At 49.6% G+C, this 12,790-nt stretch overlaps 1 protein-coding gene across 1 annotated transcript; it reads right to left on the reverse strand.

The window, feature by feature from the left end:
• Nucleotides 1–708: 708 nt before the first annotated feature.
• Nucleotides 709–10,404, reverse strand: LOC120909365 (zinc finger protein 208-like). Its single transcript, XM_040321121.1, has 4 exons — nt 10,227–10,404; nt 5,454–5,508; nt 4,719–5,379; nt 709–2,132 (listed from the first exon to the last, which is right to left on the reverse strand). Exons 3-4 carry the CDS (start codon nt 5,375–5,377, stop codon nt 944–946), a joined length of 1,848 nt encoding a protein of 615 aa, XP_040177055.1. The 5' UTR covers nt 5,378–5,379; nt 5,454–5,508; nt 10,227–10,404; the 3' UTR covers nt 709–943.
• Nucleotides 10,405–12,790: the final 2,386 nt, after the last annotated feature.

The raw sequence follows: 12,790 nt of genomic DNA on the forward strand, positions 1-12,790 counted from the left end.
TACCTATGATAGGGCAGTATTTCTCCCACTGACACCAATGATGTGGCACTATTCCTCCCACTGATACCATTGAGAGGGCACTATTCATTTCCCTGGTATCATCAATGGGACACTATTCCTCCCACTGATACCAATGATGGGGTACGATTCCTCCCACTGATACCAATAATGGGGCAATATTCCTCCTACTGATACCTATGATGGGGCAGTATTCCTCCCACTGATACCTATAATGGGGCAGAATTTCTCCCACTGACACCATTGATGGGCACTATTCCTCCCACTGACACCAATGATGTGGCACTATTCATTTCCTGGTATCAAAAATGGGACACTATTCATCCCACTGATACCTATGATAGGGCAGTATTTCTCCCACTGACACCACTGATGTGGCACTATTCCTCCCACTGATACCATTGAGAGGGCACTATTCATTTCCCTGGTATCATCAATGGGACACTATTCCTCCCACTGATACCAATGATGGGGTACGATTCCTCCCACTGACACCAATGATGGGGCACTATTCCTTTCCTGGTATCAACAATGGGACACCATTCGTCCCACTGATGGGGCACTATTCCTCCCACCGATACCTATGATGGGACAGTATTTCTCCCACTGACACCATTGATGGGGCACTACTCCTTCCGCTGATACCATTGATGGGGCACTATTCCTCCCACTGACACCAATGATGGGGCACTATACTTCCCCTTATGCCAACAATGGGGCACTATTCCTTCCACTGACACCAATCATGGGGCATTGTTTACTCCCATTGACTGCAGGGCATTTTCCACTCTCACCGGCCACAGTCTGAAGGACATAACTCTTGCCCTCTGTTTATAAAGTTTGGACCACCCCCGCTCTAGTGGACGTGAAATACAGTCCCACTTGGCGCAAAGAAATTCTGCAATTTTGTGCTCATACCGCCAATTTAATATCCATTCTGCTGCGGTAGAACGTCTTCTGCAGTCCTGAGGAATTGTGTCTTTCTCCCATCGATGGGGCCCTTGGTGCGGCCTTGGCATTCAGAGCAGCGGTAAATGGTCTTGGCCTCGTGTAAAGACTCGTGTTCCTTGAGGCTTTGCTTGACCTCGAATACCTTCCCACACTCGAAGCAGATGATGGATACCTGAGCCGTACGGACCTGCTGTTGTAGAATTAGGTTGGAGTCAATGAGGAAGGCCTGCCTGCACTTGGTGTAGTCGACCACCTTCTCGACCACCTTGTGGGTCTTCTGGTGGACCGTGAGGCCGATGGAACTGGTGAAACACCTCCCGCAATCCGAGCAGGTGTAGGTTTTGTTCTGATGGATCTCCTCATGCCTGGACAGGAAATTTAAAGATTTGCACACCTTCCCGCAGTACTGACACTTGAACGGAGTCGTCCTTCGAACAGCCGCCTCTGGATTCATCTCCTGCGCCGGCTCAGAACGGACGCTCGCGAGTTTCTCCTGGTGGTACATCCGTTGGTGTAGCAGAAGTTCCTCGTTGCTGGTGAAGCTTTCCTCACATTTGGAGCAGTTGTTCACCGTCACGGTGATCTCCATGGATTCGCGATTGGTAGGGTTTGGCCAAGGTCCCTCAAAGTGAGAAAGACCGTCTGAGAAGTTATTACTCGGTCGCGAATCGCTGATCACGGCCTGTTTCTTCGACGTGTGCCGCGGTTGGGGGTCAGGTGTGGAAGTGTCAGGCGGCATTAGATGTCCTTCGGAGGAAAGGCGTTTCTTCTTCAGATTGGATGTAGGCCATGTGTGACGTGCAGATGGGAGGAGATTTTCGTCCTCTGAAAGCAGTTCCTCCTTCATCTGGTGTGTCGGCGTGGAGACTTCAGGACACGTGAGGTCTTCACAGGACATGGGGCAATCATTGACGACAACAGTTGTATAGTCCATCTCGAATGGCGCCAGTTCTTCTTCGCAGGGTTCTTCTTTGATAGGAGTGGATGGATGTTCTATACCATTTATGGAGTTGTCCAGAGGATATTCTTCGTCTGAGAGGGGTTCCTCTTTAATATGTATGTTTGAGAAATTTACGTCCTCTGTGTTTGAATAAGATGAAGGGGAAGTACCAACATTCTTCACAGTTGGGGTGTCTGCTTCAATTTTCTCACTTTGTCTTGATCTGTAGGGATGAAAAAACAAGTTTTAATATTTAGTTCCTGGACTTCACCAGGGTGGCCACATAATGTGACCTCATCATCGTAGTCTAAATATATTCTCAGTGTAGGTAGCATGGACGTCCAACGTGAACATCTCGCTCATTGATGTTCCAGTGACCTAAGAATCCATCAGGGGCGAATCAAAGACTCATCAGGATCAGGGGTGGGCAACCTTTCAGAGGTTGGTTAAAATCTACCTGGACAACATGGAGGAAATCAAAGATGCCCAGAGAGGGGGGAATCCTTTAAAAAAACAACCAACTATCAAGCCCCCAATAAAAACACAGCACAGTGTAATGTGCACCCCCCACCCACAGTAGTGTCCTCTGCTCCCCTTCACATCATCCCCCCCCCACAGTAGTGTCCTCTGTCCCCCACAGTAGTCCCTCCCCCACAGTAGTGTCCTCTGTCCCCCACAGTAGTCCCCCCCCCACACAGTAGTGTCCTCTGTCCCCCACAGTAGTCCCTCCCCCACAGTAGTGTCCTCTGTCCCCCACAGTAGTGTCCTCTGTCCCCCACAGTAGTCCCTCCCCCACAGTAGTGTCCTCTGTCCCCCCCCACAGTAGTGTCCTCTGTCCCCCACAGTAGCCCCCCCCCACAGTAGCGGACTCTGACTCCTTTAGCAGTGTCCTGCCCCCATTCACAGCACTAGCCCACTGTAGTGTTCTCTGCTCCTCCCCCCCATAGCAGTGTCTTCTACCCCCTTCATATCACCCCCACAGTAGTGTCCTCTGTCCCCCACAGTAGTGTCCTCTGTCCCCCACAGTAGCCCCCCCCACACACACAGTAGTGTCCTCTGTCCCCCACAGTAGTGTCCTCTGTCCCCCACAGTAGCCCCCCCCCCACACACAGTAGTGTCCTCTGTCCCCCACAGTAGTGTCCTCTGTCCCCCACAGTAGTGTCCTCTGTCCCCCACAATAGCCCCCCCCCCACACACAGTAGTGTCCTCTGTCCCCCACAGTAGTGTCCTCTGTCCCCCACAGTAGTGTCCTCTGTCCCCCACAGTAGTGTCCTCTGTCCCCCACAATAGCCCCCCCCCCCACACACACAGTAGTGTCCTCTGTCCCCCACAGTAGTGTCCTCTGTCCCCCACAGTAGTGTCCTCTGTCCCCCACAGTAGTGTCCTCTGTCCCCCACAGTAGTGGACTCTGACTCCCTTAGCAGTGTCCTGCCCCCATTCACAGCACTAGCCCACTGTAGTGTTCTCTGCTCCTCCCCCATAGCAGTGTCTTCTACCCCCTTCATATCACCCCCATTGTAGTCTCCTCTGCACCCCATAGCAGTGCCCTCTGCCCCCTCCCCCCCACAGCAGTGTCCTCTGCCCCTTATCACATCACTTTCCCCCACCCCATTGTAGTGTCCTCTGCCCCCCTTTACAAACCCCTCCACGTAGTGTCCTCTGCCTCCTTCATATCACCCCCACAGCAGTTTCTCCCCCCACCCACAGCAGTGTCTTGCCCCCATTCACATCAGCCCCCCACTGTAGTTTTCTCTGCTCCTCCCCCCATAGCAGTGTCTTCAACTGCCTCCATATCACCCCCCAATGTGATCATTCTGCACCCCTCACAGCAATGTCCTCTGTCCCATCACACCCCCCCCCCACTGTAGCGTCCCCTGCCCCCATTTACAAACCCCCCATGTAGTGTCCTCTTCTCCTCCAAAGCAATGTCCTCCACCCCCTTCACATCACCCCCCCCCCCACACTGTAGCGTCCCCTGCCTCCGTCTACAAACCCCCCCATGTAGTGTCCTCTTCCCCTCCAAAGCAATGTCCTCTGCCCCCCTTCACATCACCCCCCCCCCACACACACACACTGAAGTGTCCTCTGCCCCTCCCCCCTATAGCAGTGTCCTGTGATCCCCCCCATAGCAGTGTCCCCTTTCCCCCTTCACATAACCCACCCGATTATATTGTCCTCTGCCCCCCACCCCATGTTCTCTGACTCCTTCAAATCTTTCTCCCCCCAGCCGTAGTGTCCTTTGCCCCTTTTTTATAGGAGTTATATGATCTTTACCATTATAGACATATCACTGGTCTCTTTTTATACATCAGAAGCAGTACCGCCAGCAACCATTGGGTGGCGCATGGATACACACAGTTGTATAGAACTGTGAGAAAGATTAATACATCAGAAGCAGTACCGCCGGCAACCACTGGGTGGCGCATGGATACACACTACAGTTGTACAGATCTGCAAGAGAAGCCCAGGCATCCATCCAGCGGCGCAGGCTGCCAACGTCGGTTCCGATATCGGCGCCATTTGCGTTCCACGCTGGTTACGTGGAACCCCGGCCGTGAAACAGAAGAATCAGGGGTCATCCCGCGGGAAGATCGCGGGCGGGGAGAATCGAGATTGCGATTCTCTCTGCGATTAATCGTGCAGCTCTACTAAAAAAAATGTAGATCACGTACTGCAATAAAAACATTATCAGAGGTTCTCCTGAGAGGAATCAAGTGGAAAACTGTCAGGTAGGGACAATATATCCCTATCTCTAAATGAAGAGACATCAATTCTGAGTGGGTTGAATAATCGCTGCAAATACACTTACTTCATCTCCCGTTGAATGTCTTCAGCTGGTCGGAATTCAATGCGAGGGATGAAGGTCTTCTGTGTTGTCGTTATGGGCACTGACCCTGCTAACCCAAGCTCCGTACTCCTGGTGTACTCATGGTCCATAGTGATGCTCTTGTGGTTTGCCAGTTTCGTATAGGGCACCTGTTGCACCATGGCTAAAATAAAGACTGCGTCCGTTTGAGTGGCCGTGTCCACTAGGTGACTCTGCCTGTGGCAATCACAAGAGCACCTCCTTTGCCTTGCATAACGTTCCCCGTAGAGCTCCATGGCGAGGAATTCGTTCCTGGCCCTCCTGTTGTTCCTCCTCACCCACGGATCAAGCGTCTCATCAAAGATCGGAACCTCTTTGGGGAATATGGTCGGCATGGAGTCTTCTTTGAGAGCCCTCCGGACACCTTTCATGGTGTAGCAGTCCTCGGTAAAGTGGGCGGAACACATCCGAAACTTGTCTGACCGCTTGTCCTCGAGGATCATCTTAGTAAAGTCTTTAACCATCTCCTCGTCCATGCCAGCTAGGCGCAGCCAGGCTTGCATCTGTGGAATCTTCCGCGGGAACGCGTGGAGACTGATATCTGGGTATGCGGTCTTCTGGCCCGTAGCGTGAGGACATGCCTTCACCACACACTTCGGCATAGCTGAAATATAGGCATATACTTTATAAAACAACTTACTTGAGCGCCTAACAATTAAAACAATGAAATGTACTCACTTGATGCGTATACCAGAAGTGCCGCCTGCAGAAACTTCTGAGGTGTCTGATGGTTCTGTAAGTAAATAAAATCGAGCGCAAATGTAATTTCTACCATAACGAGCTTAAAGAAATCATACATGTTTATTTCTCGAAAAATAAGCCATTTGGCTAATACTAGCTGTAACGGTCAGGGGTTACCACCGTTTACGATATTCCATTCTACCAACCCAAGACAGCTTATCCCAGGGTTTGACAAATGTGCTTGGAATCTAGGAGCCAGCTAAAAAAAGTTAGGAGCCAGAAAACGCGCCCCGTCCCGACGAGCTTGCACGCAGAAGCGAACACATACATGAGCAGCGCCCGCATATGTAAGCGGTGTTCAAACCACACACGTGAGGTATCGCCGCGATTGGTAGAGCGAGAGCAATAATTCTAGCCCTAGACCTCCTCTGTAACTCAAAACATGCAACCTGTAGATTTTTTAAACGTCGCCTATGAAGATTTTAAAGGGTAAAAGTTTGTCGCCATTCCACGAGCGGAAGCAATTTTGAAGCGTGACATGTTGGGTATCAATTTACTCGGCGTAACATTATCTTTCATAATATTAAAAAAAATGGGGATAACTTTACTGTTGTCTTATTTTTTAATAAAAAAAAGTGTAATTTTTTCCCAAAAAAGTGCGCTTGTAAGACCGCTGCGCAAATACGGCGTGACAGAAAGTATTGCAACGATCGCCATTTTATTCTCTAGGGTGTTAGGATAAAAAATATATATAATGTTTGGGGGTTCTAATTAGAGGGAAGAAGATGGCAGTGAAAATAGTGGAAAATGACATTAGAATTGCTGTTTAACTTGTAATGCTTAACTTGTAATACCAACGGCCACCACCAGATGGCGCCAGCTCACACAAGGAAGAGCTGGGGACTTCACAAGGCCGCAAAGCCGCGGCCTCAATTACCGGACATCACGGGCCCCCCGCGATCGAGGAGGTGGGGGCCTAGTCCGCCGCGATGCTGGGGAAAAGGCGCTCCACGGACTAGGCCGAAGCCGCGGCCTCACCTAAAACATCCTGCCCGCAGCGATCCTGGGAAAAGGCCGCGATCGGCAGATGACACTCGCGGCCTTTTCCAAGGATCGCGTCGAGCTGCGGGCAGGATGTTTTAGGCGAGGCTGCGGCTTCGGCCTAGTCCGCGGAGCGCCGGTCCTATGGAACAACATTTTTTTTTTTTGCCCATCTTCCAAGCCAAGTCGCCAGGACGCTATTTCTAGCCTCCATGGCGACCGGGATTTGTCGAGCCCTGGCTTATCCGACACTCCACAATCCAGCAGACACGATCATATGGATTTCCCCCAGAATAACGAGACACACAGCTCTGTTCTCTGGTTCCAAACGAATGAATACTTTAATGGTAAGCTCAGCTTGTTACATACAGTTAGAAACCAAATCTGGACAATGACTCAACTCCACCCACAACATGACACAAGGAACTTCAATACACATTCCGTTAGATAATGACATTCAGATGAGCTAATTACTAATCATTACCCAGACGTTCTGACTCTGCGATAAGTTATTCTCACCTGCTACATAATGCACATTCCTTTAGTAAACATAATTGACATGCTAATCCACTACACCTGAAAGGTCAGACATCTGACCTTTCAGACTGCCAACACATATCTATCATCAATAGAACTTTCACACAATACAGTGTCATTAGCATAAACAATGAAAGGTTCTTGAGAGGCAGACTTAATTAGCACAATGGACAATAGAATGCAAACACAGCAAGCTTTTATCACTATAGCCAAGTAGACTTAATTAGCACCTCAACAGTCTGTGTCCCCACATGAATGAGTCACTCTGCTATTGACCTGTTGTGTTCAGAATTAACCACCTGTAATATTTCAAGATATCCTGCAATACATGAATTATCATTTCTGTCCCATCTCATGTAATTCATGATATCAGTTCTCAGTCATCCTATGCCCCTATTGGACATAGGATGACCCTAGACCCAAGAGTCATTGGTGAAGCTGGCACAGGAGTACCCCACACCCTTCAAAAGTCTCTGGGTATCACGGACCATTCCGTTACACTACCCATTTGCCGCTTTAAATGCCAGCTCCCAATTGGGGCTCCCTGTTGGTCCTTATTGAGGAAAAAATCTTTGTTAAGTGCTGGGGAGTATGGGAAGGAGACCGTATCAGAAACACGGCTTCTTCAGCGCCTTTGGGAAAATTTAAGGTAGACTGCAGGGCTGGCTGGATGGGCAATTCCCACTCCAACATCTTGTAAAAAGCCCTTCCAGAGGAGTGGAGGCAGTTAGAGAAGCATAGGAAGGACTAACTCCATAATAATGCCCATGGTTTAGGAACGGTATGTCCAACAAACTCATATTGGGGTGATGGTCAGCTGTTTGCAGATTTTGGGTCATATATCGTATTGGTACCAACAGGGCTCGACAAATCCCGGTCGCCATGTGAGCTGGCGCCATCTGGTGGTGAGCCGTTGGTATTACAAGTTATTACTCCAGATGTGTGGAGTAATAATGTGTGGAGGCCCCCACCTCCCCCGCCGCTCGATCGTGGGGGGCCCGTGATGTCCGGTAATTGAGGCCGCGGCTTTGCGGCCTTGTGAAGTCCACAGCTCTTCCCCAGCTGGCGCCATCTGGTGGTGGCCATTGGTATTACAAGTTAAGCATTACAAGTTAGACAGCAATTCTAATGTCATTTTTCACTATTTTCACTGCCATCTTCTTCCCTCTAATTAGAACCCCCCAAACATTATACATATTTTTTATCCTAACACCCTAGAGAATAAAATAGCGATCGTTGCAATACTTTCTGTCACGCTGTATTTGCGCAGCGGTCTTACAAGCGCACTTTTTTGGGAAAAAATTACACTTTTTTTAATTAAAAAATAAGACAACAGTAAAGTTATCCCCATTTTTTTTTTTTTTAATATTATGAAAGATAATGTTACGCCGAGTAAATTCATACCCAACATGTCACGCTTCAAAATTGCGTCCGCTCGTGGAATGCCGACAAACTTTTACCCTTTAAAATCTTCATTTAAGAAAAATCTACAGGTTGCATGTTTTGAGTTACAGAGGAGGACTAGGGCTAGAATTATTGCTCTCGCTCTACCAATCGCGGCGATACCTCACATGTGTGGTTTGAACACCGTTTACATATGCGGGCGCTGCTCACGTATGTGTTCGCTTCTGCGTGCAAGCTCGTCGGGACGGGGCGCGTTTTCTGGCTCCTAACTTTTTTAGCTGGCTCCTAGATTCCAAGCAGATTTGTCAAACCCTGGGTACCAAGATCTTTATTCCTCGTACTTCCAGATAGTTCTTGTGTCATCTTTTCTCCTCTCGTTCCCCAGGAGCAATTTCCCTATCTTGGTTCTGTCCACTCCCAAACATTAGCTCCACCATCTTTGTTTCCAGAATGTTCTGCCATTTTTTTCCCCAGAGGAACCCTTGAAATAATTTTCAGGTCTTGCTAAAACAAATTCACTGGAGTTTAGAGGTAAAAATCTCCCATTACGTTGGTGGTCAGTGATGGTCAGAATACCACCCTAAAAAGACAGCTAAAAAAGACCATTGGTATCATATAGCTGGCTCTACCAAGACTTAACCCCAGAACTATACCAGATTGGAAGTCAATCAGCAACAGTACAAGGAACCCACAGCAAACTCTGGGAGGAACCCTTGGGTTCCACTGAACCTTGGTTGAAAATAGCTGGCTTAGGAGGTAAGGCAACCATCTTGGGCATACTAAACTGACTCAATTAACCTACCAGCTCGAGGTGAGTTTGGCCCCAAAACTATGCAAACACCAACAAATTGGAAGTCAATCGGCCACAACTCAAAGAACCCTAGGGTTCCACAGCCTCTGAAGGAACCCTAGGGTTCCACAGCCTCTGAAGGAACCCTAGGCTTCCACAGCCACTGAAGGAACCCTAGGCTTCCACAGCCTCTGAAGGAACCCTAGGCTTCCACAGCCTCTGAAGGAACCCTAGGCTTCCACAGCCTCTGAAGGAACCCTAGGCTTCCACAGCCTCTGAAGGAACCCTAGGGTTCCACAGAACCCTAGTTGAAAATGACTGGCGTAGGAGGTAAGACCATCTTGGGCATACTCAACTGACCAAATTAACCTACCAGCTGGAGGAGAGCTTGAAGCATCCTCCGAACGCCGGCATTTTTTGTACTCTGTGGGCCAGATCACGTGAGCTGTGGGGCAGGGAATGACCCAACTTGTAGCCCACTGGAGCACAAAAAAGTTTGGAGTTTGGGTTGGAGATGAGTTCGGAGGACATCTCCACTACCACCATGTCTTAGGACAAGCCGATCTCACGGGACGGAAACATTTTCTACGGGGGGAGACGTTTTTGGGTTGTTTTGGGCTCGGTCTTTCTGGGCGTCGATAGGACGAGGAATCCAAAAACACAGGGATGGGGTCTGTCTCACGCACTTCTCCATTTGACAACAGTCAACATGCGTTTGGTAGAAACGTCCGTTGAAATCTGTTCTGCGTGTGGCCTACTCTACGCAAAGTCTGCGCCAAGCTGTTGCATGCTGGGACGTGTGGTTCTCCCCCGAGTCCCGACCCCTATCGGTTAAGTTCCCTTTCCTCTTATGCATGCTGCCCAGTTAGGTAGCTCTTGGCCCCTTCACAATCTCTGGGCTTTTGCCTTGGCATGGGTCACATGACTTGCTCAAAAGACAAGCAAAGCTCCACATCCCCCTCCCCCAAAAAAGTTCCTGTTTTCATCATTTCCGTTACCTCTCCCTTAGGGAAGGCCGGGGTCACTGCCAAGTCTCCTGGGGGCCACAGAGCAGCTTGTGTAGGGCGATCACGACCACTTCCTGCTAGGGAAGGGGACTCTCCCGAACTGTTCTGGCCCCCCGCGCCTTCCGTACCGCTTGCCCCGGGCTCTGCGTTTCACCGTGAAGCGCAAAAGACGGAAGTCCGTCCTTGGAACGCACAGGAGGCGTAACTCCCTCTGTGAAACTCAAAACTAGGCGCTGCGTTCCACCGTGAAACGCACGAGCCGGAAGTCCCTGTTTGGAACGCACAGAGGCATAGGCAAAACCCGGAAGCGTGCTGGAATGCAAGCAGAGGCTTTAAATAACCCGGAAATACAACGTGTCGTTCCCTGAAGGGGTGTAGTGTCACAGTCTGCAGGGGCCTTCTGAGATAAGAGTAAAGAGGAAGACCTGGGTAGTCCGGAATTCGGTTTCCTGGGTGATTGGAGCAAAGGGCAGATTGTAAGGCTGGTTTAACCTGCTCTTCTGGAATCTTTGTTCAACTTTCTACAGGAATGGGTGGGGGGTATCATTATCTCGTCGCCATAAACCACTACGGCTGAGGGCGACGCCGCTGCGCTGAGCGTTAGTCATCCGGGGACTACCATTGGATCGTCTGCTTTCCCACGTCGAAGAATTAGTACCCATCAACTGCTTCTGCAATCACCTGGGGGTCCTCGACGCCTTTGCCCGTAGTCGGTAGGGCGACAGGTTCTCTTTATAACAGGTGCAGCAGATCCATTCCTGGTCATTTACTGTGGAGTTGTCCAACCAATGACTGTGCTTCCTGGAGGCGGAACTTTGGCGAAAGAGAATGGTGACGTCACGGTTTGGAATTTGGAAAGAACCTTGAAGTCCGAGTTGCAATTGAAACTTTTGAGGCGACAGAACTTTTTATTTCCGACGCCACATGAACGCTGCACGAGAATGACTTACTTGCTAGGACTGGGCGTACATGGCCGACCCCTGTGTAGGTAAGTAGCTACATCCTATCCATGGGAACAAGGATTGTAAATAAATACAGTAGTTCCCCTTTAAGGAGTTGATGTAACCCCCCCTTACTGCTGACCCTTTAAGGGGTTCTTGACACCAGAGGCGGTCTTGGGCTTCCTGATCATGTGATCGCTCTGATTGGCTGTCACAGTGATCATGTGTTCAGGCGCACATCCTACAGGCTTGTCACGGTCAGGGGTCAGGCTTGGAGACCAGTAGCTATAGCAGTTGAGAAGCTCCCACAGACCAGCAGGATAAATACACGAGTAGGTCACCCTGGCAGATGGTGCAGAGTCTAACTGGTGTTCACCAGCGCTCCTTATGGTGGAGGTGGGTTTGGTTGCACGTTAGTACCAGGTCGCGGTCCTCAGGATTTCCCCACCAGAACCTGAGCAAGCTGGGGTCCAGTAGCAGATATAGCAGGTAGGGTTCAAGCAGAAGCATAGTTGAGGGACAAGCCTATGGTTGGTAACAAGTGGTTGCAGGTTGGGTTTAAGCAGAAGCGTAGTCGAGGAACAAGCCAAAGTCGATAACGAGTGGTAGTGGGGATATGCATTGTAGTATTACTGACAAGAGCAAGATATTGGCTAGAGAGAGCACAATAATCTGGCAAACAGGAAGTGCAAATGCAGGAAGTTCATGGGAGGAGCAAAAGAGTTCAATGTTCAAACAAGGTTCAAGGCAAGTTCATTCAAGGAATTGTCCAGGGCACTGTCCACCATCATGGATGGCTCAGCAAGAAGAGACCTCGCCAGACGTAGTTGAGGGACAAGCCTATGGTTGGTAACAAGTGGTTGCAGGTTGGGTTTAAGCAGAAGCGTAGTCGAGGAACAAGCCAAAGCCGGTAACGAGTGGTAGTGTAGTTATGGATAGCAGCAGAACCAACAAGAGCAAGATATTGGCTGGAGAGAGCACAATAATCTGGCAAACAGGAAGTGCAAAAGCAGGAAGTTTATGGGAGGAGTAAAAGGGTTTAACGTTCAAAAGAAAACAAGGTTCAAGGCAAGATCATTCAAGGAATTGTCAAGGGCACTGTCCACCATCATGGATGGCTCAGCAAGAAGAGACTTCACCAGACATAGTTGAGGGACAAGCCTCAGGTTGGTAACAAGTGGTTGCAGGTTGGGTTTAAGCAGAAGCGCAGTCGAGGAACAAGCCAAAGCCGGTAACGAGTGGTAGTGGAGATATGGATAGCAGCAGGACCGACAAGAGCAAGATATTGGCTGGAGAGAGCACAATAATCTGGCAAACAGGAAGTGCAAAGGCAGGAAGTTCATGGGAGGAGCAAAGGGTTCAACGTTCAATGGAGACAAGGTTCAAGGCAAGATCATTGAAGGAATTGTCCAGGGCACTGTCCAACATCATGGATGGCTCAGTAAGAAGAGACCTCGCCAGACGTAGTTGAGGGACAAGCCTATGGTTGGTAACAAGTGGTTGCAGGTTGGGTTTAAGCAGAAGCATAGTCGAGGAACAAGCCAAAGTTGGTAATGAGTGGTAGTGGAGATATGGATAGCAGCAGGACTGACAAGAGCAAGATATTGGCTGAAG

This window comes from Rana temporaria, chromosome 8, assembly GCF_905171775.1.
Source record: "Rana temporaria chromosome 8, aRanTem1.1, whole genome shotgun sequence".
Lineage (NCBI taxonomy): Eukaryota > Metazoa > Chordata > Amphibia > Anura > Ranidae > Rana > Rana temporaria.

What these genes read in the sequence shown, in the direction of transcription:
- LOC120909365 (XM_040321121.1), bottom strand. Translation starts at nt 5,377, where the DNA reads ATGCCGAAGTGTGTGGTGAAGGCATGTCCTCACGCTACGGGCCAGAAG. An exon ending in GACATTCAACGGGAGATGAA is followed by an intron (nt 2,133 to 4,718) that starts GTAAGTGTATTT and finishes TCATCCCTACAG; the next exon opens with ATCAAGACAAAGTGAGAAAA.